Raw genomic sequence first — 27,315 nt, 5'->3', positions numbered from 1 at the left:
AGGATGAGTGAAATACTTAGCGAACAAGAACAGAATTATAGCTAAGATTCTATTCGATTTTACTCTTAGCAAAAAGGTAAAAGTAAAGGACCCCTGGACAGTTAAGACCAGCCAAAGACAACTATGTGGTTGCAGCGCTCATCTCACTTTCAGGCCAAGGGAGCCAGCATTTGTCCACAGGCAGCTTTCCGGGTCATGTGGTCAGCATGACTAAACTGCTTTTGGCACAACGGAATACCGTGACGGAAACCAGAGTGCACAGAAATGCCGTTTACCTTCCTGCCGCAGCAGTACCTATTTATCTACTTGCACTGGCGTGCTTTTGACTGCTAGGTTGGCAGGAGCTGGGACAGAGCAACGGGAGCTTACCCCGTCACAGGGATTCGAACCACCGACCTTCTGATCAGCAAGCCCAAGAGGTTCAGTGGTTTAGACCGTAGCACCACCCATGTCCCTCTTAGCAATAAGGATACAGGGCTAAGAACAACCATGTAGATTTCATATGGTGGCTTAGAAAATTTATAGCCTTACCAAGGACAAAAAGAATTCATTTGGAAATGAGTCATTCCCACTACCAAGCCTAGATTTCCAAGTTGATTTATTTGGTTGTTTTGTTTCACTAAGTGGTCATAAACAGATGAAGCTACATTATACTGGGACAGTCCATCTGAAGCTCCCTTGCATTATTGGCCTGCGTGGCTCAGTAATGTCTACACTGGGGAGATGGCAACTGTTCAGGGTTTCAGACAGGTATATTTCCAGCTCTACCTGGAGACACTGGCAACTGAACCGGGATCTTCTGCTTTCTAAGCCTGTGAACCAGCACTTAAGCTGGTTAGATAGCAGGGTGTTTTATGGCAGTTTCAATATTTACAAACCAGTTTGTCCAATCACTACATTCTATTGTTTCCTCAGATAAGCAGGACCCCGGTGAACAATTAAAGCTTTCAATAAATAATCTGTAAGCACATTCATTTGATTTACTGTTATTTGATACAGCAGTTAGTTTCAATGGGGCAGTTAATATTGATCATGCAAAGCACTACACACAAACATGAAACACTTCCAGAACTCCATGGATTATTACTTTTTATCTGCCACTCATCACAGTTACTTGTAATTGTAGTGAGATTTAAAATCAATAATAATTAGTGTTCTTTCACATTTAAAAGAAAGGAATAGGTTAAGTTATGTTTTGGTTTGGGCAAAAATCAGACACAACCGAGCACCTAAACATACAAGGGCAGGGCAAGTTTCTGGAAGAATATTAGTACAACATGGATAAAAAGTCAAAAACATATCAGACCAAATCAAGAAGAAAACATCCTTTGCCAAGATGTGACTAACTTGGGAGTTATCTAGGCACCAAGATGACAGCAGTGACAATGACACCATCATTTTGAAGGAGGAGGAGGAGGAGAAGAAGGAGAGTTTGGATTTGATATCCCACTTTATCACTACCCAAAGGAGTCTCAAAGCGGCTAACAATCTCCTTTTCCCTTCCTCCCCCACAACACTCTGTGAGGTGAGTGAGGCTGAGAGACTTCAGAGAAGTGTGACTGGCCCAAGGTCACCCAGCAGCTGCATGTGGAGGAGCGGGGAAGCGAACCCGGTTCACCAGATTATGAGTCCACCACTCTTAACCACTACACCAAACAGCAGCAGTATGGGAGACAGAAGTACGAAGGCAATCCGGTTTGCCAAAGCAATTATGACCAACAATAAAGAATTTGCAGACACAATTATCTACCTTCAAATTAGTACACCTTGATCTGTGCAAATGCAATTTCATTCGTTCCCACGTGTTTTAATACAACACTCCCAGTCAAAAGCTTGTTAAAGCAATTTTGATTCAGCACTGACCCAAAGTAAACATGCCCAATGGTTTGCCTCCAGTTCTGGAAGTGGAAAGTTTGTTTGGTTAGACTCATCATGATACAGTGCATTTGGTAAGGGGTTGCTTGTGCTGGTCTCCAGTTCTTTACAGCTAATACTGGCAGCCGTGTACCTTTCTCCACTCTTCTGGCAAATGAAACTGTCACTCCACTAGAGACACGCACTGAAAGCCGTTTTTTCTTGCCAGAAATAACAAGGGATTCACTGTATGGGCAATGTTAATTTTTCTCCTTTGAAAATGAACGGGAATGTTGCCACTGATACAGCAATGAAAAAATCCATCCTCTAACAAGGGCACCCATCCCAATTAAAGGGACTAGCAGAGCTGCTGTATGTGAGATATTGATCTATAACCAGTACTCTTCATTGGTTCTGGTGCACATAATGCGGATTTAAGAAAACAGCGGTATTCTAGCTGTTTCGCTACTGTAATAATTCTAGATAATTAAAATGTGATTTCATTATTCAACTGCAACAAGAGCTCTGTATGAAACAAACCATTCAGAAAGATTTCTTTTTCATCAGTTATTTGTTATTTATCTGATGCAACAATATGAAAGGCTGATTAAAATGTATGATTCCATACGCAGTTTCTCGTCATTAAGGCCAATGGAAGCATTTTGAGGACCATAATGAAATAATTACATTTGCTTTCAAGTATTCTCCTCTTCAATAATGTACAGCAATGCAGCACTAAATTAAAACATTAGGAACTAAATTTCACTTGCATCTATTTCCATTTGAGCTAATTATATCCCCAAGCTTTCCAACAAACTAGGCCCTAAAAATCTTTTGAAGTTGAAATGGCCCAAAGAAAAAGACTTTTATAGTTAAGAGCTTTGATGAAAAAACAAAGGCGATTCAGCCTCAGATGCCTAAATATTTCAAGGAAATAAAATATATATTCAGGAAGAAAGTTGGGCAAAATTCAGGGAATTATTTAAGTATTCAAGCTTAGTTGTTTAAATGTGCATGTTGTGATTCTGGCTCCATCTATATTTGCCACTTCTGCATTCTCCCGAACAAATTAATGCCTTCCTACCTAGAAGAACTATTTAAAAATGGGTTCAGTACCTAGTTTGGGTTCATGAATACGTTTCAGCTCTTCAGTTTAATTATGCTCAAGATGTTAGATTTTTTATTTTCAAAAAAAGATTTTGTAACCACTTCAGCCACCATAGAGCAATTTTGAACCAGTTCAGGCCTTCACAACTTACAATATCTCCCAGTTTGATAGTAGGCTACCAGCCAACATGACAGCTGCTTGAAAGGCTCCATCTTTATGCACTCCAGGCGGACAAGAAAATCAGGAAGTTGACTGTGTGGTTGGGTAGGCTGCCATTGGATTGGCAGAGCCCAAGCTGCAGAGCCTTGGGCTAATGTTATAGCATTAGGGAAGAGTTGTATCAAAATGACCTACTTTGAACCCCAAAGAAAGTTGTCTCTTCAATACATATTGCAGGGTCGGGGATCACGGCACCTGGGCATGCAAATACCTCTGTTTGAAACCCTTGTCTGCACTATACATTTAAAGCAGCATCACGCCACTTTAAAAACAGTCATGGCTTCCCTCAAAGAATCTGGGGAACTGTAGCGGGGTTTTTTCAAAGGTGCTGAGAGCTGCTGGAACAGCCCCGCTCCCCTCACAGTGCTACAATTCCCACAGTTCCCTTGAAAGGAGGATCGATTGTTTAGCTACGTACTCTGAAAACTGCAGCTCCAGCTCTAGGATTTTTAATACAAATTCAGCAATCATTGTGTTCAGTCTTCACGAAGGGAAATTCATTTTCAGTCTCAGTTAGTGCAACCATTGCGTGACTTTCCAGATGCAAATTGTTTGAGGTTTCAAACATCAAACACAAACACATGAGTAAAGGTAAAGGACGGTTGCGGCGCTCATCTTGCTTTCAGGCTGAGGGAGCCGGCGTTTGTCCACAGACAGTTTCCTGGGTCATGCAGCCAATATGACTAAACTGCTTCTGGCACAACAGGACACCGTAACGGAAACCTGAGCGCACGGAAGCACCGTTTACCTTCCCGCCACAGCGGTACCTATTTATCTACTTGCACTTTGACATGCTTTTGAACTGCTAGGTTGGCAGGAGCTGGGACAGAGCAGCGAGAGCTCACTCCTTTGCGGGGATTCAAACCGCCAACCTTCTGATCGACAAGCCCAAGAGGCTCAGTGGTTTGGACCACAGCGCCACCCACATCTAATAAACGCATGAGTACTTCACTGCCCCCAGACACGCTGTGTTTGGCTTCTCTGCTCAGGCATGTTCACTCTGGAAATCGTGGCATTTTTGTTGTAGGATGGGAAGGAGGGATGAGGAGAATGTCTCCCCACTCCCCCATTTATAAAAACTTGCACTTTTTTGTGAATGGTTTGGCAAGTCATGCACATGTTCTGCCCTGTTCCTGTCCCGCTACACTAGTTAGAAGAAAAAAAGCAGGAAGGTGCAGGACATTGGTCAGGTAATATAGAAGGATTGTTAAAATCCTGCTAGCAATCAAACCAGCCAAATCCATGCACTAAACCTCCCAGCTAGAAGCACGTTGTGTTAAAGCACTGATGGGACAGCTCAGTTAGTAGTGCATGAGACTCTTAATCTCAGGGTAATGGGTTTGAGCCACACAATGGGCAAAATATTCCTGCATTGCAGGGGGTTGGACTAAATGACCCTCAGGGTTCCCTTCCAACTCTACAGTTCTGTTATTCTGTGTTGTGATGCATAGCACATATGGCCCAATGGCCCAAGCAGCCCATCTGAAAATGGTACAATGCCCAGGGAGGAAGCCCCATCCCAAGTAATTATATGTAGAGAGGAGAAGCAAATTTTGGAGTATTTTGTAAAGCTGTGTGTGTGTGTGTGTGTGTGTGTGTGTGTGTGTGTGTACACATATTCTCATCTACTCTATCTTAATTGCACCAGTAATACTACTGTTCTGTATCACGAAGCTCAATTGAGTCATGCTCCATTCACAGATATGCTTTGCAAGAATGGGAAAAAGCTGACTCATTTAGCACCCTGAGTCTGTGTATGCAACAGTATAGTGTGGAAATGAATCACCTGTAACTAATGTAGTGTTGAGTATGCCTAGCAAATTAACAAGTCAAAGCCAAGCGATAAGGATTCTATCAGCCAGTTGAAATCCCATTCAAACAGATCCAATGTTATTCTTCATCTTAAGGCAACAGTTATGTTTTGGAAATGGATCAAAACAAGAAGATAACTCTGTTACTGCCAGAATTTGTCTGCCACACCAGTTTTTATTAATAGGAATAGCTAATGTGGAGTCCACAACCTCTGGAGTACTATAGCTCTGCTGCCAGTCAGAACTGGGATAATGAACAATTGTTCTAATCTGGGATAAAGGAGGTTATGCAAATACTTCCAACCCTCAAATTAAACTTTTATATGCCCAAATACCAGTGGTTAAAGCAGCAGCCATCTCAGGTGTCGCCAGTGTGTGTGCACAGCACGCTTTCCATTATCAATTAAGTTCTGGGAATAGAATTAAATTCCTTTTTAATTCAAAAAGAATTATCGACACAAGCTGAAATTATTGCGAATTATTGAAGACGTGAACTATTGAAGATGCTTACTTTGAGCAACAAATACACCACTGCTGCTGCTTCCTTCTTGGCCATCAAAAGTTTATTGTATGAAATGGGCTGAAATGTTTCTTTTCCTCACACTAATGAAGATTACGGAAATGAGCTGGCATTCTGTCACAAATCAAGACAGCTTTAAAGAGGTGCATCTGTTAAAATATTTGAAAACAGGCTAAATGGACAGCTTGAGTAAAAACAACGGAAATAAGACCAAAACAAACGAGACACGCTACTGAAATGGCGATGAAAGCAAATACTAATCTCATCTCCCTGAGAATGTATTTGAAACCAAAGGAAGCTGACTTTGTGAAACAGAAGGCTATGTGAAGCTATGTTGGGTCCATTACACTTCCCAGAGCTTGAGCTGTCCTAAACTGAAAGCATAGCTAAAAATGTTTGTCTACAGGCAAACATTTAGTCCTGGCTGCTTACATCACCCCATGCAACAGGAATAACTATTTTTCTGTGTAACAAAAAACCATGCCCCCCACCCCGCTGCAAATAAGAATTTTTGATCAGGTAACTCAGCATTGTTTAGCTGAAGAAACTAAACTCCCATCTGCTACAAACAGCACACTTTCTTTACATTTTCCTGCACTATTATACTTCCAGAATTTCTGGGGAAATGACACGTCTCAGATGTAATCCTGGGCTTATTTACACAAGCTCAAGTACCACTAAAGTCAAGGCAGCTTATGCATCCATAAAGACAGCTATTTCTGTTGCATAAAAACAGTCAGCATACCAGGACTCCAACCAAACAAGTCATAGAAACCTTTGAATTCCACCTCTTTGCAAGTCTTCAATCGTAGGTGGATCACAACTTTTTGTTTAAAATCAGTGTTGTGAGCCTTCAATTGCACAACTGCAGTCTTCTCTGCTCTCTTGAGATTTAGGGAGATTTAGTTCTAAGTAAACGTACAAAGGTCTGGGCTGTTAAATCCTTGTCTTCAAATGCAATTATGCTCTGAAGTCTATTATGATGTGTGGGGCTGAAGGAAAGGGGTGTATTCACTGGTTGTAAAAAGGCTCCCGTCTAAAAATAACACCCATATTCATGAATAAATGTTATGTTCTAGATACTTAAAAGTGGGCACTCAGCTGCCACTTAAAGCTATGCATGTTGGAGTTGCAACAATATGACTGGAGTCCTTTGATTTTACTCTACAGCCCTTTATTTGTTAACAAAGGATAGGAAACAAGATAGATGTATTTCATTGAAGGGAAATCTGAAGGGAAATTCCACAATGATGCAGACTGACTTATTGATAAAGCCCAAGCCCCGAACATCAAAATTCACACAGAACAATAAAACGAAGCCAAAAGGAAGTATCTATTTACATGTTACTTATGCGTAGAGCAGGCAGAACTTTTAGCCTTGTCCCCGATGTTGTGTTTTCTTTCCACGACTTCAAGGGAAGGAAGAGGACCACTCTGTTCTGCCTTGGTCAGGCCACACCTGGAATAGGGTGTCCAATTCTGGGCACCACAATTTAAGAAGGATGTTGACAAACTGAGACATGTGCAGAGTAACCAAGATGATCAAAGGTCTGGAAACCAAGCCTTATAAGGAACAGTTAAAGGAGATGGTTATGTTTGGCCTGGAAAAGAGGAGACAGAGCAGGTATGAGAGCCATCTTCAAATATCTCAAGGGCTGTCACATAGAAGAGGCAACAAGCTGTTTTCTCCTGCCCTGGAGGGTAGGACTCGAACCAATGGCTTCAAGTTACAAGAAAGGAGAGTCCAACTAAACATGAGGAATAAATTTCCGATTGTAAGAGCTGTTTAACAGTGGAACAGAGGTTGTGGACTCTCCTTCATGGGAAGTTTTTAAGCAGAGGCTGGATGGCCATGTGTGATGCTTTAGCTAGGATTTCTGCATTGCAGAGGGTTGGACTAGATGACTCTCGGAGTCCCTTCCAACTCCACAATTCTATATGCAAGCAGGACACCCACACAGCCAGGCTCCCTGATCATATGGAGTTCAGCTGTGTGGGTTTGGCTTTCTTTACAGACAACTGTGTACAATAGGTCCACTTTGAAAGCAGCTTTCTTTTCAGCTCGGACACATCTTTTATGTAGCCTTTAGGATGCACTGGGAAAATGAGGCTGCAAAGGCACAAAAGCAGCATGTGAAAGCTTTAATTTTATTCTAATTGACTGGGTTTCAACTTCTCTTGGCAGTATTCTTTTTAGCTTTGTTTTTAGATAACATTTAAATGGACTCCTGTTGGAAATGTTGGTTGACCTGATGGACATCCTATGCCCTTTTAAAATGTGGCTCTTTTTTGGGGGGGGGGGCTGTTATTCTTAATTGGATTTTATATATTGTAATCTTTTCTGTGAACCGCCCTGAGACCTCCGGGTATAGGGTGGTATATAAATTCAATAAATAAATAAAATTTAAAAAATGTTTTGCCTGGCAGCTTTCCTCAATCTGTGTGCGGCTCTGTATCTTGCAGCCTGCTTTAAAGCAGTTTGCATGCTGGAAAGCAGACACAGAACAGGTTTGCCACAGACACACCCACTACGACAACATCCCTACATAAGCCACTGGAAAGTTCCTCTTTGCTGGAATTTTTTTTTGGTGGGTGGGGGCATTTAGCAGTTGCAAATCTGTATCCTGTTCACTGACTACGCTTGTCGAACCCCACATTGATTATGGAGCCCAGCTTGTTGGGGGAAAGGACACGTTGCCCAGCTAGGAATTCAGAGATAGGCATCAAAACATTTTGCCACGGGTTCAAATGCACTGTTATTAACACGAACTCAATCTGCCAGATGTATAAAACAGCAACATGGGAAACGTAAGAGGCACAGCAGTTGAATTCTAACGCTGATGCACTTTGTGATTACAGCAAGCAGGCAACCAAAGTCATATGTAGAGCAGCAGCTTGGGGAACACACACTTGGGTGGTGTATGTAAGAGTATCCTACTTTTCCTTGCTTTATTAGCATGAACATTATGCTATGTGTCAGATAAAAAGATGCTAAAATTCAGGAGTGCCTTGTACAAAACTAGAGGGTGCTTTGCTTTGGTCACAGTTTTAAAATGAACAATGAATTGGGCCTGCCATATCAAACACAAGATAGGGGGTGGTCCTATTCAAACTTCATAAAGGAGGTAATTTTCAAGATATTTGGCAGGCGTTTTAAGTTGGTTGCACACAGCCAAGCTAACGTAAGGGTTTAAAAATTAAGCTCAGTGCAGGGTTAAGAAAAGAATGTGGCTTTCCCCACCCCCACCCCCTTAGTGTATTATTAGCTCATTTGCATGATTTGGTATGTTAATATGTCCTATGGGCCTGTTTTCTACATTTTATATGTACAATGGATGCAGGTAACGTGATTCCGTAACATGTCCACTTTGCGAATGGGCACAGAAGGAGATGCGGGGAAAGGGTAAGATTTGTGTGTGTTTGAAGAGGGGAGCAGTTTGTGATGAAAATGTTGTTTGTTATACTATAGGAAAAAGCTGACATAAACTGTTAGCTTTTCAAAAATGTAAAGAATGCTAACTTCAGCATCAATGTTTCACATGCATGTGCACCTGTGTGTGTGTGTGTGTGTCTGTTTTAAACAGAAAAAAAGTTTGATAGTCTGGAGGAAAACAAACAAGTTATACTGTGACATAGAGAGAAATTCAAGACACTCAGATTTCATTGCTTTTCAAAAGTGCATTAAATTAGTTTGGATCCAATTAAAGTACCCGGGATCAAGTGTCTTTTAAGAAAATTTGCAGCAAATAAAAGCTTCCTTTTAATCTCTGCATTAGGAGCTTGCATTGAAACTTTAAATAAAGGAAAGGTGCATAAAAATAAACCTTGCCTTCTGCAGCTGAAATGCAGAACTTGCCAACAGCACCTGCTGCAATTCAATACTTAGGAATGTAGATTTCCAGGCATGCACTTCAATGTGTTTGTTTTTACATTCTGACTGGAGATATGAAAGATAATAAAGCATTGAGTTGTATGTTAGGACAGATGTTTCTGGGCTTGCTTTTTTTTTTTTAACCGGGATAGCATAAGAATTCACAAAGTCCTAAACATTACAAGCCGCCAGAAGTTTAGCAATGAATTTTTATGGATTGCAGGTTTTGTTCACAGCAGGTTTTATACAGAATTGCAGTCTATCATCTTCATTTAACATAAAATCTTACTGGGAAGCTTTGTTATTCCAAATTAAGCACTATTAAGTCCTATTCATTCCAACGGAGCAATTCAGGCCGTAACACTAAACACACTTGCAGAATGGGGCTTACTGGGTAATAACACAGTGGGACCTACTTCTGAATAGACATGCATAGGATTGTGCTCTTAAGCATGTGCCTCACTTTCTCACTGAAATCAACAGTATTTAAAAAGCTCAACACTGGGTGACATCTAACTAAGTCATACTAGGAAGAGAACCACTGACATAAGTCAATTAACTTTTTGTGGTTCTACTCTGAGAAAAACTAATATTGGCTATCATCCACTGGCTGCCTCAAGTGCTTTATTTTTAAAATGTGTAATATCTGCAGAAAAGCTTTTCTTATTATCAGATTAACGACTACATCTTTCTTTACAAAAACCATCAAAAGTCAGAAATAGTATGTCCATTAGTTGCATACATACTGCTTTATTTCTGATCAGGCAACATGAAATAAAATCATCTCTTCATCTTAATAATCAAGTATCTGAAATTTATCCAAAGTTCCAAGTTAACCCCTTCATACTTGGCTGCCAGTGAAACAAAAATCCATATTTTACCTTAAGATAAAATAGAGTATTTATGTAATCTTAGCTTTAGACTTAATTCACTAATTCAAGTCGATTCCTTTGATTATGGTGCACCGACCCCGATTTCTTAACCGTTAAAGGGAAGAGCTTATTGGTAATACTTTAAACTGCAATCAATCACGGTTCTGCTCTGTTTCTTTAAGAACACTGTTTTCTATAGACAAAGATTTTCGCATAGTTTTAAGTCACACACTATTGGGGTGGGGGGAGAGAAAATTAGATGATTACAAAATTTCTATCCCAAAACCTTAAACACGTAAGAGTTAAGAGGATGTAGTCAAGGCATTACATATTCTGGATGAAGCATTTTATTGACTGAATTGCTTCTGGAGAGAAATGTTGATGCTACTCTGCTGCTCTTTTCTGAGATTAATGCAGCTGTTATGCTCTACCTGGCATCCTAAAATTTCATCTCTATTGAAGATGCATGGCAACCGAGGTGTAAATCAACTATTGAAGAAAGGCTCATTTATGCAGCCAAACCCAAATAAGCTTGACTCACTCTCATCATATGAACTGACTGTTCATACTAACAACAGAGGACTTAGCACAAGAAGGAAATACTTGTCGTTGGAGTTACACGTTATTTTTCCCTGCAGCTGCAGAACACACTATGTTGACTTCACACTTTTACAATTCCAAATAATACATTTAACCACTAAACTTGAAAGATTGGGGGGGGTTTAAACTTGAAAGACGAGATATTTAAAACTCTGCTTGCAATTTAAGAGTTCCAAAGTACTTTATGCATGATGTGTAACCACCTGCATTCCCGGCTTGCTTTGATAAATGCTAATCTGAAAGTTTACAAGTTTAACAACATTGCAGTTTAAGCTGTGGTCCTTACAAAATTGTGAATTCCTGAAAGCACTTTGCTAAACCTCCCCCCCCCCTTTTCTGGTTAATAGTTCCTTTGATTGGCTTCCCTTCTTCTAATCCAGCCTCTTTCCTTATCTCCAGCTCTAGGCAAATGACACATTTAACACTTGCTGCCTGCTGGTAATGGTGAAAAACACACACACACCGTTTAACTTGCTCAGGAGAAAAGGCAGCATATATACATATTTTAAAAGCTGGTTCTAATTAACGGCATTGTGAAAGACTTGTAATGTTTTGACTTCAAACAGATCGCCAGCAGTAAATTCTCTAAACTATTTTTCTAGAAGTTTGATATTGTAAAAAAACAACAAACCAACCTAAAGTATGCTGTTATAGAAAACTTGCTAAGAAAAAAAAACTTTCCAGAACATATTTACAAACTTAAGCAAAGTTCTTTCTCAGTTAGCTATACAGAATTAACACAGTCTTTCAACCTGAAAGCGTGGAAACGCCTAGAAAATATTTGGGCTACATTTTCTGATTTGCTTGTTTTGGGTTTGTTTTTGATTTTGCCTCTACTTTCCTAAAGAGGCGAAAATGTTAAATTCTTCAGGGACTAGCTTCTAAGTTTGGTTTGCATGTCCAATGCTAACAGACAGAATTGTGATGAAAATATGTTGACTGTAGCATTAGCTCTCATGCTCACACTACACATCTGAACAAAATTCCCATTTCTTTTTCTTCCCTTGTGGATTAAACACTCTGATTTTTTTAAAAAAGCTCCACCTATTTCAAAGCAACTGGGATACCTAGGAATCACAATGATATCAAACATACTTCTATAGTCAATGCCTCGTTGAGGTGTCAAAGAGTATGTTAAAAAAAATGATAGATAGCCATCATTTATCTAAATCAGTGTCAGAGCAATGAAGCATCCTTCAAGGGTGTTTTTTTCTTCTTTTAATGCAGAGAAAGTGGTGCTGGGACTTTGCTATTTCTTGCTGTTTCTCAGACTCGAAACGTAAGATTAAGGATTGCCGCTGTTTGCCACCTATGTTTTCCAGCACTATGTCAAGATCTGATAACAAAACAGCAATTTTTTAAAAAAACCTGCACCGGTGAAGAAGCAGCTCCCTTTTCCTGAAAGTCCCAGGCTCTGAACAGATTCGGAAAGCGCTGAGATAATTGATGGGGAAACACAAGGGGTGTTCACAGTTAGTTTTCTAGCAAAAACAGGGACTTCTTAGAGCAACAAAGTAAAAAGGAGAAAGGTGGCAGCAAGGTCAATGCAAAGAAATATTGCCTCTTCTCCCCACCCACGCCCAGAAAAAAAAAAAGGAAAACATTTATGGGAGTTTACAACTCCCAATTCTGCCCACCCTATTGAGGCTAAAGTCATAGGGCAGCACACTGCCAAATTAACTGGTTGCTTAGGTGTTAAAAGGCACCTGGGGGAAAAGATATAGACTAAATTCAAAACAGGGTATTGGAAGAGCAAAGAGCCTGTACAGATCAGGAAAATTTACACACAACCTACACTGAATGATAAAATAATAATAATAATAATAATAATCCATTTCCTCCATGAACTATTTACAAGATGCAAAGAATTCACTAGAGAAGCAACACTACAAGCGGGAAAAGCAAAGCACACCTAGGCTGGTGTTCTTTCAAAATGTTTGAAGAATTTGTATGCACAACCACATATCTGAATAGCTGTGGTTTGGAAAGGATGCCTCGTTCACCTGTTTGTGTGTGGAGCGGCTATTATTATTATTATTATTATTATTATTATTATTATTATTATTACATCATGCAAATAAATAAAGCAGAGGGGGGAAAGTGGAGCAAAATAACCGCGGGACCTACATTGCGCACTGTGCCGGTGCCGCCACTCTGTTTGTGCCAATCCACTGAAGCATGCTTTGAGAGCCTTCTCCTGGAGCATGCAGGAAGACGGACTTGCAGTGTAGAAATCCAGCATTTGACCAGGGCTTACTGCTAGGACATCCATGCAGTCAAACATGATTCCCCCTCCACAGTAGGTCTGGAAAAGTGCCTTCCGCTAGGTGTGGAGGGAAATGGCATAGGAAAGTACCTCCAACTCCATCAAACTCTGCCCCCTTTTTGGCACGTAGGCTGTTGGTCTTTTTCCCAGACCAGAATCATGAATTATGACAGACAACACAGCTAAAAGCCTGTAATTGATCCAAATGATCATTTACCATTTTCCAGCCTGTTCAGCCAATCCGGCAGAATAGGAGGGGGGAAGCAGGGAGCTTTCCAAGTTTCAGTTTTCCTCCATCTCTTCCTCAAAACCTCGAAGGAGCCTTCTTGCTTCTTATGCTTCCACCGAATAGGTGTTTTAAAAAATATCCTGTGCAGCGTCCAAGTTTTGCAGGGAAAACAGGCTTCGGTGAGAGCTCTGGATCCCCCCTTGCCGGCGAATAGATCCTTCTGCCTGCGAACAGCTCACTTCCTACTACTTGTGTCACACAGAATGAAAGATTGAATTGCTTAATATATGCGAGTGAACTTTCCATGAACCCTTCCCAGGCTGCTAACCTTCAAATGACCCAACCAGTCTGACATCACCAACTCCCAGGATTCTCACACGGCTTAAAAACTCCCGGCAGCCTTGCAAAATAATGCAGGCAGGCACAGAAGCAGGCAGCCAGTAGCTGCCGTTCCTATAATAACGTCCCTTTAGAAAGGAAGACAAACACTTTTTTAAAAAGATATAAAATAGAAATAAGAGTTGCCTTAGGATTCTAAGCAGCAGTGCTGAACACAAGCACACACAGAGAGAGAGACCTGCCTTAAAGTTTACAAAATCTCTCTCTTTATCCTCCCTCCGCTGTTTAATTCTTCTCCAAAGCTTCTTTTCTACAAAATTTCCTTCCTTCCTTCGAGTGAAGCAAACATATACGCTTGATTCTACGCACAAACACGTCCCAATTCTCTCCTGGCATCGTTCAGGAAAGACAAGGGTGACATATTGCATTCACTCTATTATATATAAAAACAGACTTAATGGGGGACAGTCTTATACATACAGATCACAATGATTTGCCAGACCAGCGTTAGACAGGACACACACACACACGCGGGGGGGGGGAGCGCGCAGTGGAATTCCCTCATGCATTGGACAGGGTTCTGCATCTATGCTTCCAGTTCCTCCATATACACTGCCATGGTTACGTTGTGCTCAGAAGATGCAGCACACAGCAAAGTACACACTAGCACAATTTTTGCATGCAATGTTGTTGATAAGTGCATGCTTTCCCCCCTTCATAAAAGTTATTGTATCTCAACATATCTCAACATATATATCTCAACATATGGGGGGGCGGAATCACGCGTGAAACAGCCCTCAAATCCTTCCTTCAGCGGTTCAGTTGCCAGTACGTGGTACCTCGGGATGCGAACTTGATCCGTTCCGGAGCCCCGTTCACATCCCGAAGCGAACGTACCCCGTGTCTGTGCATCTGCGCGTGCCACGTTCCAGCACTTCTGTGCATGCGCGTGACGTCATTTTGACGGTCTGCGCATGCGCGTGCGGTGAAACCCAGAAGTAGCGCGCTCCATTACTTCCGGATCGCCCCGGAGCGCTACCCGAATTTGCCTAACCCAAAGTGTATTCATCCCGAGGTATGACTGTATTTAATTTTTTTTAAGCCCAGTGCAGAACAAAATCGTTCTGTCCCTGCTGTCAAAACGACACACACACCCCGTAACTGTGATAGTGCAAAGCTATTGATGGCGATGAAAGCACAGAAGCCAAATGCAGATTATAATAATTCTAAAGCAACACTCCACCTGCTTTTTATCTGTTCACACAGATCCCTGTCTATGACAAGGATGGAGTACCCATGATCAATCCAGAGGATGATGGATTATTCAAGCCCCTTGTTGGGTGAACGATTCTTGGAATAGCGGGGAGGGGGGTTGGACTAGATGACCCTCGTGGTCCCTTCCAACTCTGCAATTCTAGGATTCTATGAACCATTGGCTGTGTTGGCCGAGGTCGATGGGAGCTGAGAGTCCAACAACATTAGGAAGGACCACGGGTTCTACACACTTGGTCTACAACGACTGGCATCAGGTTGCTAGGATTTCACACAGGGGTCTCTACAGACCTACCTGGAAATGTCAGGAATTCAACCTGGAACCTTTTGTATACAAAACATATACTCCGGCTCTGAGCTACTGGCTTTTCCTGCAATTGCTTAGCCAGATTCTTCTAGAAGGTTAACAAACAGAGCATAAATAGCATGGGTGTTCCGTTTCTGTTGGCACCCATCACCTGTTTTCTCAGCAGTATGCTGCTATGGAGTCTCAATTTAATTGATTGGCTAGGAAACCATTCATTCATTCTACTCTTTTTTTAAAAAAAAAATCCTACGTTTAAGGATACCAATCTTTCTGAGACCACTTGCAAGTAGAATAATAAGACTTCTTTAGATTGTTTTATGCCCTTTCAGATTACATCTGGTTTGTGTGTGTATTGTGTTTGTGTGTGTGTGTTGAATACGGTTTGTTTTCAATTTAGATATATCAATTTCAAAAGAACTTTTTTTATATATGTGTTCTTTGAATCTTCTCATATTCAAGTTTTGTTAACCCAGTCAGCAAGCAGTGTCACTGAGCTTTTAATGAATAGCAGGCCTCTTAGGCGGTGGGAGATGGGACCATGTGTTCATGTGAGAATATTCAACTCTTTGAGCTGAAATAGCCACTGTGCAGGAAAAGTTTTGCTTTCATCTTAACAGAGAGGAAAGCACCATTTGATATAAACTAATATTCAAAGTGAGAGCTGGACCATAAAGAAGGCTGATTGCCGAAGAATTGATGCTTTTGAATTATGGTGCTGGAGGAGACTCTTGAGAGTCCCATGGACTGCAAGAAGATCAAACCTATCTATTCTGAAGGAAATCAGCCCTGAGTGCTCACTGGAAGGACAGATCCTGAAGCCGAGGCTCCAATACTTTGGCCACCTCATGAGAAGAGAAGACTCCCTGGAAAAGATCCTGATGTTGGGAAAGACTGAGGGCACAAGGAGAAGCGGACGACAGAGAACGAGATGGTTGGACAGTGTTCTCGAAGCTAAGAACTTGAGTTTGACCAAACTGCGGGAGGCAGTGGAAGACAGGAGTGCCTGGCGTGCTCTGGTCCATGGGGTCGCGAAGAGTTGGACACGACTAAACAACAAATATTCAAAGGCCTGTATGACAACTCACAAAAATATAAAACTAATATTCAAAGGCCAGTATGACAACTCACGAAAATTCTAAAGAACTCAACTCATATTAAAATTACTGTCCTTGTGTAACTCAGCCTATAATTAATATTCATTGGGGCCGAGAGGATTCATGGTGACAGATTTTCTTTGCGACAGATCTGCAACCAAGATCCCGGGGAGCTATTGACATGGGGATTTTATAAAACTGGATTAGCTGGCGGCTGAAAGAACTTTGGAAGGGGATTTGGGGAGTTGTAGTCTAGCAGCAGTTTGAAGACCACAGGTTTCTGAATCCTGCTGCAGCCATTGCTGAGCAAGCTGGCCAATGGTATAACATATGGACCAATGGTACCATGATCCAAGGAGCGGGTGGCACTGTGGTTTAAACCACTGAGCCTCTTGGACTTGCCAATCAGAAGGTTGATGGTTTGAATTCCTGTGATGGGGTGAGCTCCCATTGCTCTGTCCCAGCTTCTGCCAACCTAGCAGTGCAAGTAGATAAATAGGTACTGCTGCAGTGAGAAGGTAAATGGTGTTTACCTCTGGTTTTCGTCATGGTGTCCTGTTGCGCCAGAAGCAGTTTAGTCATGCTGGGCACATGACCCAGAAAGCTGTCTGTGGACAAACGCCGGCTCTCTCGGCCTGAAAGCGAGATGAGCACCACAACCCCATAGTCGACTTTGACTGGACTTAACTGTCCAGGGGTCCCTTACCCTTTTACCTTATAATGTATAGTCATAGAAAGGGTATGCTAGACTAGATAAATCTTTGCTTCTTATAGTTTGCTATCTTAAGACCATCCTGTGCATAACTTGGCCAATATAAACGGTTTCAAAGGAGGCTGCGAGACCCCATTCTGAAGCTGCAATAGCACTTACAGTGGTACCTCGGATTACAGACACTTCAGGTTACAGACGCCGCTAACCCAGAAATAGTACCTCGGGTTAAGAACTTTGCTTCAGGATGAGAACAGAAATCGTGTGGCGGCGGCGCAGCAGCAGCAGGAGGCCCCATTAGCTAAAGTGGTGCTTCAGGTTAAGAACAGTTTCAGGTTAAGAATGGACCTCCGGAACGAATTAAGTACTTAACCTGAGGTACCACTGTAACTGAACCATGAAGACAGCTGAGATGCATGTTTTGAAATAATTAAGGAGAAACAAAAAACATCTCACCGTTAAGGGGGAAGACTGAGACCGAGTGATGTGTGCCATTGCTTGGTCCACTGTCCAAGTAAACCCCAAAACCCCATAATGAAAACAAAACCAGAGAGTAGAATTGAAAACTCATCAAAAGCCAGGCAAAACAAACCCTTATTACAGTTCATTTAAAGCTAAGCAAACTTGGATCTAGCCTGACTTCCCTAAGGAGGGGGTTTGAGAATCAGGATACAGTAAAGGGCCTATACCCTACTCACCAAACTAGGCTCTCTTGGTGGTGGAAGATCCCACAGAGTAGGGGCACCAACTCCAAGGGACCGAGCTTCTCCTCCTCCTGATAGAGATGGAGGCCAAGCATGAGAGAGAAGCCACCGGCCACCAGGTTTGGCCCCACCCACTGGCTCCTCCCAAAAAGTGATGCAATGCCACACGTGTGATGTCACAGACGCGATGTCAGCCCCCTCTCTGCCACACAGTCTCTGATGAATATTGCAAATTTCAGGCAGGCTGACACAGGAGGCAGTGGTCTTTCAAAATATCCTGGTGCCTAATTGTTTTGGCCATTACAGGTAAGTACCAGCAGCTTTAATTATGTTCAGAAACACACACCTACTTACAGTTCCATGTTTTACTCCAAGGAACTCAATTGTGCACATGGTCCTTGCTCCCACCCTATTTTATCCTTACATTAATATTTTTGTAGTTTATAAAAATGCAACAAAAACCCCTGCATTTCAATTGTACACATTTGACGCGCATTGGACAGGCATTTTATACGCATTCTCCTACAATGAGACTTTTGTATGCTTTTCAATGCAATGCCTCCTAATGCAACACATTTTTGTATACATTTTCCAGGGACATACACATTCTCTGTGCATTTTTAAAGCTTAAACTGCACTTGAAAATTCAAAGTATACAAGCCTCATTGCTGACTGCATTCGAATCTGCATGTAAGTTTGGGATTGGCAAAGTAAGCCAACTGGCTTTAAAATGCAAACCAAATGAATTTCTTCTCCATCCCTAGCTACAGGCCATATTCTTTGATCCACCGGATGGAAGCAATGAAAAATTGGGAGATGATTTCTTCCTGAGGGTAATAATAGAGGAGATAAAATAAGGCTGAAAACAAATATCAGTATGCACATTTCGTATTTTGTCCCTAAAGGATTAACATGCTTATGTGATGTATTTTAAAAGTCACACAGATTTTTATGTTTTATAAAAATAAATTTAGTAATTTATGCCAAATTGCCTCGGAATTGAATTAAGATAGCTTTTTTCATAATATATCTAAATTAGCTGGGTAGTTCTGGATGTTTCATAATGAATTATGCCTATGGTAATGCTTGGTTATTATCGAGTCCCTGTGTAATTAAGTAACATTAATTCTTTGGATTATCTAGATGCCTATTCTTACTATTTCTTCCCATTTTTGTAATAAATTAATTAGCTCACATTAGCTTTTAAAATTATATTTGGGTTTGTGTGTGTGTGTAAACCTTACATTCTTGGGGAAATGGGAAAATTTTTCAAATGAAACTAATAGTCATTTAAAAGATGCAGCTTACTATTCATTATAATTAGCAAGAATATACACTGAAGCAGTAATTAATTCCTTAGTTAATTTAAACGTAATGAGGTGTGAATATTTTACACTCTTATCCGTAGTTCTTGAAAGATGGTAAAGGGGTGGCAGGAAAATGCTATGAAATTCTTCTTGAAGCCCCTATGAAAAGAATTTTCTTATTCTGTGTCACCTATGCGATCTGTTTCCTTTCAATCTCCACTGGCAAAAACTGTACAATAAACATATTCTTAGCCATAAATGTAATAAAAGCTAAAGTAATGGTCAAAATTCTATTTCCTTTGGTATTACTATATGTATTTCTCTGGGTGACACAGTACTTTTGAAGTCCATGTTCATGAAACAACAATTTGCAACCAAAGTTTTCGTTCTATATCTGTATTTCTGGTTTTTGTTCAGCAATGGCCATTGAGGACCATGAATCACGCTGCAAATAAAATATACTTGTCCTGACCGCCGTATGCAAAAGAACAGGAGTCTGCAGACCTTATAGCAAACTTCCCAGAGACAGAACACCAAATCACATTTCCTATTATTTTCTAAGCTGCCTAAATGAAAACATGTGGATAATGAAAACATATGGATCTCTCCCTTATTGTAAAACAACTACACTGGCTGCCAATCCATTTCCTGGCACAATTCAAATTGCTAGTGATCACCTACAAAACCTTGAATGGTTCCAGAATACCTAAAGGACCACCTTCAACCATATAAACATGCCCAGGCATGTTTGTGGTCATCACCTGAAGCCTTTCTCTCTGTCTCCCTGCCATCTCAAGTTGGCTGTTCTAACAGCAGATACTTTTTTTTGGTTATATAAACTCATCTTGAGTGCATAAGTTGTTTTGTGTTTTTATCTGTTTTGCTGTATTTTTTGGCTTTAGCTGCTCCTGTTTTATTCCTGTGGTAGTAGTTTAAACGTTTCCCTTTTTTATTGTACACTATGCTGGGAACTTTATTGAAAAGTGGTGATGGAATATTTAAAACCACACAAAACTAAGCTTCCACTAGGGTGGTGGCCAGAATTTGGAGGCCCCCCTAGCACCTCCCACAGCCAATGCCCCTAAGTGCCCATTCTCCCTTTTGAGGTGGCAGCCCCATCATCATATCCCCTATTTGTTTAAAAAGTTGTTCACTGCTGCAATAGCAGCCATGGCAGCATCTTGTCACCTTGGGGCTCTGAGAAAAAGCCAAAGAGGGGTCCTTTCTTTGACGCCAGACCTTCAGCTCTCTATATGGGACAAACAGGCCAAACCCTACGCCAAAGGATAGGTAAAGGGACCCCTGACCATTAGGTCCAGTGGTGGCCGACTCTGGGGTTGTGGCTCTCATCTCGCTTTACTGGCCGAGGGAGCCGGCGTACAGCTTCCGGGTCATGTGGCCAGCAGGACTAAGCCGCTTCTGGCGAACCAGAGCAGCACATGGAAATGTCATTTACCTTCCCACCGGAGCGATACCTATTTATCTACTTGCACTTTGACATGCTTTCAAACTGCTAGGTTGGCAGGAGCAGGGACCACGCCGACCTTCTGATCAGCAAGTCCTAGCTCTGTGGTTTAACCCACAGCACCACCCACGTCCTCATGCCAAAGGATAAATGGACATATATCTGACATCAGGAATCACAAGACAGAGAAGCCAGTAGGAGAACACTTCAATCGCCCAGGACATTCAATACAGGATCTCAAAGCAGCTGTCTTATTACAAAAGAATTTCAGAAATAGACTTGAAAGAGAAGTTGCTGAATTACAACTTATTACTAAACTTAATACTATGGAGAGACCTGGTCTGAATACAGATATTGGATTCTTGTCTCATTACACATACTATTTTTGGTCATCTGCATACTAACCCTTGCTTTTTCCTGTAGGACTAATTGCAGTTGTTAACAGTCATCAACAGGTTTACCATACCCATTGAGTCAACCGTTCATCTCCAACTACCCTGCTGAAAAACATCTACCCCACCTTCCCACTATATATAAAGGTCTGGTGACTTCTGTTTCAGTGTATCTGAAGAAGTGTGCATGCACAGGAAAGCTTATACCCAGAACAAACTTAGTCGGTCTCTAAGGTGCTACTGGACCATTTTTAAATTTTTATTTATTTATTTTGACTGCGTCAGACCAACACGGCTACCTACCTGAATCTAGATTCACAGGGAGTGTTAAGTTTAAAAGTCCTTTGCATCTGCCGTAGCAAACTATGGTGGTAGTGCAGGCATTTCCCAGGCCACCTCACTCAGAATGCCCGCCCTTGGCACTTTCTTAGACCTTAGACCTCTAAGCAGTCACCATCAATAGGAGCAGAGTGCAGTCTGCATGCCCCCACATGGGCATAATGGTAAGGCAAGTCAGGCCCATGAGTGCTGCTTCTGAACTCTGGAGCCCTTGGGCAGTGCTTGGTTTGTCCAAGAACTGGCACCAGGCCTAACTCCTACTTCAGCAATGGTTGGGTCCTTGACTGTTTCTGAACAGAGATAATGCCTAGAATTGTCCTGCAGATGTTGCTGATGGTCAGCTATGATGAGATTTTTGGGTGGCACTGTGGTCTAAACCACTGAACTTCTTGAGCTTGCTGATCAGAAGGTCAGCGGTTCAAAACCGCACGACAGGGTGAGCTCCCGTTGCTCTGTCCTAGCTGCTGCCAACCTAGCAGTTCGATAGCATGCCAGTGCAAGTAGATAAATAGGTACCGCTGCAGCGGGAAGGTAAACAACATTTCCATGCGCTCTGGCACTCATCAGTTGTGCCAGAAGCAGTTCAGTCATGCTGGCCACATGACCCAGAAAGCTGTCTGTGAACAAATGCCGGCTCCCTCGGCCTGAAAGCAAGATGAAGCCATAGTCGCCTTTGACTGGACTTAACCGTCCAGGGGTCCTTTACCTTTTTACCTATACCTATGATGAGATTTGTAGTTTATCAACATGTGGAGATCCCCATGTTGACTATCCCTGCCATACAGAATGTGGTACAGATTTATCGTTTTATTTTGCTTAAGTAGAATTGATGCATATCCCTGCCAAGTTGTCTAAGATACCATTTTAAAAGTTTCAATTAGCATAACAGAATTATAATGCAAAGTTAATTCAGAAGAGTCCACTGCATGGACAGACAGCATGTTTTTTATACAACCATATTTCCTGTAGTAGCATTGCCTTTGTCCGATTCTCCACATCCAAAACCTGTTTGGAATGAGCTGTTTAGTAAGGCAAATGCTAGGTTGTCCTTTTGTGTTTGTCTAGGCTACAGCAGCCCTTCAAATAGTCTTCCATAACACAGGCTTCTTGCTGGTGATGGCTTTGTACAATTTCAGTAGTGAACCGATAGTGTATAGCTAATCCTTTGGCATATGTTGATCCTGTGAAACCTTATGTAAAAGCACATGTCAGCACAGCTTCGCTGATCTTATGATGCAGTGATATACTCCAGAACTCTGTAACACAAAGTAGTCTGTCAGCAAAAATACAGCCAGGGATTGTGGTGAAGACAGACAACTTCTATCCAATATCCCATCTGCACCTCTAGCTATTAGTTAAAGTCCTGTGATCTCATGGAACATTAACAACTATATTCGGAATATTAATAATCAGTCCGGCTTAAGTTCTGTATAACCTATCAACATTAGGAAAGCACTCAATAGAAAAGACCAAGGGTATACAGGGATTACACCAGCGGTCAGCAAACTAAGGTCCCCAGGCTGGATCAGGCCCACCTGGGTCCTAAATCCGGCCTGCACCGCGAAGCCGGAACCCGCCACGAAGCCAAGACTCCTGGCTATAGCGACGGGAGGAAGATGCCAAGCAGCGGTGGCTCTGCCAATCAAATGCGTGGCTTACCTCAGCGTGGCACAGGGACATCTCTGCCAATCAAATGCCATGCCTGGTTTACCTCAGCGCGGCGTGGGGACGTCTCTGCCAATCAAACGCCGCTGAGGTAAACCAGGTGTGGCGTTTGATTGGCAGAGCTGCCGCCACTCGGCCTCTTTTTCCCGCCGCTGCCACCCTGGTGCTCCTGTGGGCCACAGAGGGGAGCGGACGAGCTCGCTCTGCCTATCCGCTTCACGAGAAGCAGAAGCAGCTGCCGCGGCGGTGGCAGCCTCTGGGAAGGTAAGCACAGCACCTTCTTTCTCTAGGCGGGGAGGAAGCCCGTTTCGCACCACCACCGCCAGCCCTTCAGCTGGCAGGCAAACCGAGAAGGCAGCTGGGGCTGGGGTGGGGGTGGGGAGGACTACTTGCCCCCCTCACAGTGTGCATAGGAATTCATTTTTTAAAAACAATAGTACAGCCCACCACAAGGTCTGAAGGACAGTGGACCGGCCCCCTGTGGAAAGTTTGCTGAACCCTGGATTACACCAGCTAAAACAGGCACAGGGAACAAATTAGGCTTGTGGATCACATTAGGTGGTGCAGCTACAATTCTAATTTGGCTCACAAGACTCCCCACCACCACCAAGCCATAGCTACCTGCCCAACAACTGACCTCACAGGAACATCAGCTTTGGGGCAGGTAAAGATGCAGCTGCAAATCAACTATACTCCTGCTTGTTCCTTTGCAAACAGGACTCGCATCTGGCACCTTTTAAATTCGGCACCATTTGCAAGCCCCAATGGGATCAGATGCACTTTGAAGTACCTGGGTCTGGATTTTCCATGTGCATCTGATCCCAAATGCTACAAGTTGGGCTTGAAGGTGATGCTGCATGTCTTGGCTTTTGGCAGTAATCTTCCTTTGCAGCCTGGCTGGAGCTACAGCTGGACTGCAAAGGGTGTGTGTGTGTGTGTGGAAATGTTCTTTTGCAGAAGTAACTTTCATTAAAGTCGTCCCTGCAAAGGAAGGAAAAATTTGGGAGTGTAGTTTTGAGTGCGTTTGATTCTTTCCTTTGAAGCTGGGTCAAAGTGTCCCACAGGTGGTGAGCGAGATTAGGATCTGGCCCACAGGAGGTGGAGGAGCTCTAGTTTTGGCCATCCGGCCAAATCCTGTTCCCCACCCAACCTATTGGAAACTTCTTCATTACTTTCCGTCTTGAGAAACATGTGGCATGGTTCAACCCAAGCACTTTTAAGTCCTATTGATTTTAATGGGAGGTTGAACACTGTTGAAATCAATGAGACCTGAATGAAAGTAGCTGGATAGCATCTTTAGTTGATTTTTAAAGGATAGAGATAACTACATGCAATATTATATTAAAATGCCTTTAATCAGAATGCATCAACTTAGAACTCTGGGAATGGCTGTTGGGCAGAAGATGGGTTCTAACCATTGGGATAAACTGAATGAATTACCGTCAGCCACAGATTAGGAATTAAACTTCTGTTATCAGGCAAGTTAATACCACTGGCTTCAAGGCAGTTTCTGAGAGCAAATGGTGTTAAGATTCTCTATAAAGAGAAGCACTGGGATCCAATAAATTACACTCATATTGAAACTATGCTTTCATATAAATGTAGTGTGTACTTAGAAGATCCTTCCATCATGCATTATATCGCAGCTTCCAGGCATAATGCAGAAACAGCTAAAAATGTAAGTGTATTGTAATGTTCTGGAATTAAGGTAGACATACCAAAATAAATGTGTAACTGTATCATTCTGTAGGTCTTCAGTATTACTGCATCAGTACTATAACTGTAATTAGCTAGCTATAGGTCAAACTATTAATAAATCTCCTGAAATTAAATGTGCAATTTGTCAAAAACCTTTGCAAATTGATTAGTCAGAATTTAGAAGCTTTTTAATTAAGTAGAAATTTATGCAATGCTGTATGTTATAATTACGAATCAGCTCTTCTATAGTATTTTTGAGCATCAGCAAAAATTAAAATATTGGAAAACATTATTGGGTCACATTACTATGTCAATGTCAAAATCAACACATGGGTTAAAAGATATATTACATCTTATATAGTGTTATGATCTCAGAGCTGGAATCATTAGCCAAATACAAAATCAATGAGCAAAAAGACCTAATTAAACCATTTTTGGAGTACACATTCTCTGATTTATATCTCTGTAAAACTTTTTCCTTTTTTTCTGTAGTTTCTACAGCAAGGTCAGTGCTGTGGCTTGAATGTTACCCTGTAACTGCTCTTTCAAAGTGGTCTGTTATATATTTATTTAAACTTCTACCTATGCTTTGCTTCAAAGTTCAAAGGACCAAAAACAAGAAGTTAGGATATAATATGAAGCTACTAAAATAGAACTTTATATATAATTAAAAATAAATGTGCAAGAAATGTGCAAAGTGTTAAGATCGCTTAAAATTAATGAGTCCTATGAAAATTTAAAAACAAAAACACTCATTATTTGCTATTTTTCACACAAGCCAAATAAATAAAGGGGAAAAATGCCTTGTTTTCTTGGGTATAGATATGGAGTCCAGATGGTGCTGTTAAGAAGGCAGCCTTGTTTGGGCTTAGGAAAAGTGACAGGAATTAAGGGAAGAGGAAGCCTCTTGAGTATGGTGGTTTTGAAGTGCGCTCATGAGACAATATAGAATCAATAGCAATAAAGAAACAATGAACTCCCAGAGGGGTGTTGACTTCTGCATCCATAAGCTAAGCTCCAAGAATGTAGGGTCTAGGTAAAGTGAGATAATAACAAAATAACAACAACAAAAACTTTAATATTTCTATGTTGCCTATCTGACTGGGTTGCTGCAGCTTCCAGCATACACAGAAACATAATAAAACATTAAACATTATGAACTCCCTATACAGAGCTGCCTTCAGATGTCTTCTAAAGGTTTTATAGTTCTTATCTCCTTGACATCTGATGGGAGGATGTTCCACAGGCAGGGTGCCACAACCGAGAAGGCCCTCTGCCTGGTTCCCTGTGACTTCACTTCTTGCAGTGAGGAAACCTCCAGGAGGCCCTTGGAGCTGGACCTGTGTCCAGGCTGAACGTTGGGGGTGTAGACGCTCCTTCTGGTATACTGGGCTGAGGCCATTTGGGGCTTTAAACGTCAGCACCAACATGAGAAAGCTAGGCCACCAACCTGGATGGCTTTAAAAGGGGATTCTACAAATTCATGGAAGAGAACCATCAGTGGCTATTAGTCTTGATAGCTATATTAATACTGGATGCAGTATTAGAGCTGGTGTGCCTCTGGATACCAGTTGCTCAGACAAAGCAAATGAGAAGAGTGCTATTGAGCTCATGGCATGTCCTGCTGTGTGCTTCTCATAAGCCAACGAGATGTTGGCCGGTGTAAGAGCAGGATGACCTTTTTGGTATCAACTAGGTCTGACCAAAATCCTTGAATGAGACAAAAATCCAATGTGAGCAGTTCCACCTCAGAGGCATTTGGACAGCTTCGAAAGGTGAGTAAATTCACATGTGAAGCAGAGTCATTCTGAGGCTTAAGACCTGCCTTGGAGAGTCAGATGGTAGTTTTTGACCCATTTTTGCATTTGCTCTCTATAAATGGGAAACTGTAGCAGAGGAGAGAGCAGGTGACTGTGACTGACAGCTGTGTCTGTCAGGAAATGGCTTTTCTTTGTAATTTCTAATCATATACAAAGTATCAACCAGTAGGGGTTTTTTCAGTGTTTTCGCTGATTTTTGCACCAAGAGTTTGGGCCGAAGTGGCAATGGTCAGAGTTCCCCAAAGCAACTTAAAAACGATCAGCACCTGGGAGATGCAGTTCCACTGCTGCCTGTTTAGTAGGTGACCAATATCTAACAACTTGTTCAGGTAATGTATGTAGAGTTTGGCAGAGTCCTGATAACCTGAACTCCCCTCATGCACTTTCATGCCAATAGTAAAAAAGATTTCAAAAAAAGAGATATTAACCATAAAGGTAGACAACAAATGATTTTTTTAAAAAAAGTTCAATGTATGATGTTAAGACTAAGGATAAACTCAGTGCTATTTTTCTAGAAAAAGGGGTGCCGTGAATGCACAATGGAGCCTTCCCGAGACGTGCTGGAACTGAGTTCTGGCAAGTTCTGGCTAAAAAAAAAGGTCCCAGCAGAATCTGGGGTAAAGGAAGTATGGCAGCTCAAAATGATCTGAGCTTCCTTATAACAGAGCTTAAGTTCCTTTGACTGTTGGCTCAGATGATACAAAATTAATTATTTCTGATGCAGGAGGTATTTCTGAAACTACATTATATAAAACACAGCAATTTCCCTATCACCGTAAAGGGGAGGAGTCCAAAACAAGACCAGGAGCATTGTAAAGTTACTTAAAGCCTCTTCACGTGATAACCAATGTTTC

General features: G+C 41.7%; 1 protein-coding gene across 7 annotated transcripts in view; it reads right to left on the bottom strand.

Moving 5' to 3' along the window:
• RARB (retinoic acid receptor beta) overlaps positions 1 to 27,315 on the bottom strand; it is a 347,370-nt gene that overhangs the window by 89,766 nt on the left and 230,289 nt on the right. The window contains exon 1 of one of the 7 annotated variants that reach the window (XM_053410541.1): positions 13,339 to 13,584. The exons of 4 other annotated variants lie outside the window; for them this stretch is intronic. Coding sequence is in view for 1 of the 3 variants with exons in the window: in XM_053410540.1 (XP_053266515.1) it covers positions 12,983 to 13,139 (157 nt within the window). In the remaining 2 variants the exon portion in view is untranslated. Of the gene's footprint in view, positions 1 to 12,982; positions 13,585 to 27,315 lie in introns of those variants that run through there. 2 more of the 7 variants (XM_053410540.1, XM_053410542.1) reach the window with 2 other exon arrangements.

Source organism: Podarcis raffonei, chromosome 12, assembly GCF_027172205.1.
Source record: "Podarcis raffonei isolate rPodRaf1 chromosome 12, rPodRaf1.pri, whole genome shotgun sequence".
NCBI lineage: Eukaryota > Metazoa > Chordata > Lepidosauria > Squamata > Lacertidae > Podarcis > Podarcis raffonei.
Note: the sequence above shows the minus strand (reverse complement) of the source record. Positions and strands in the feature narration are given on the sequence as shown.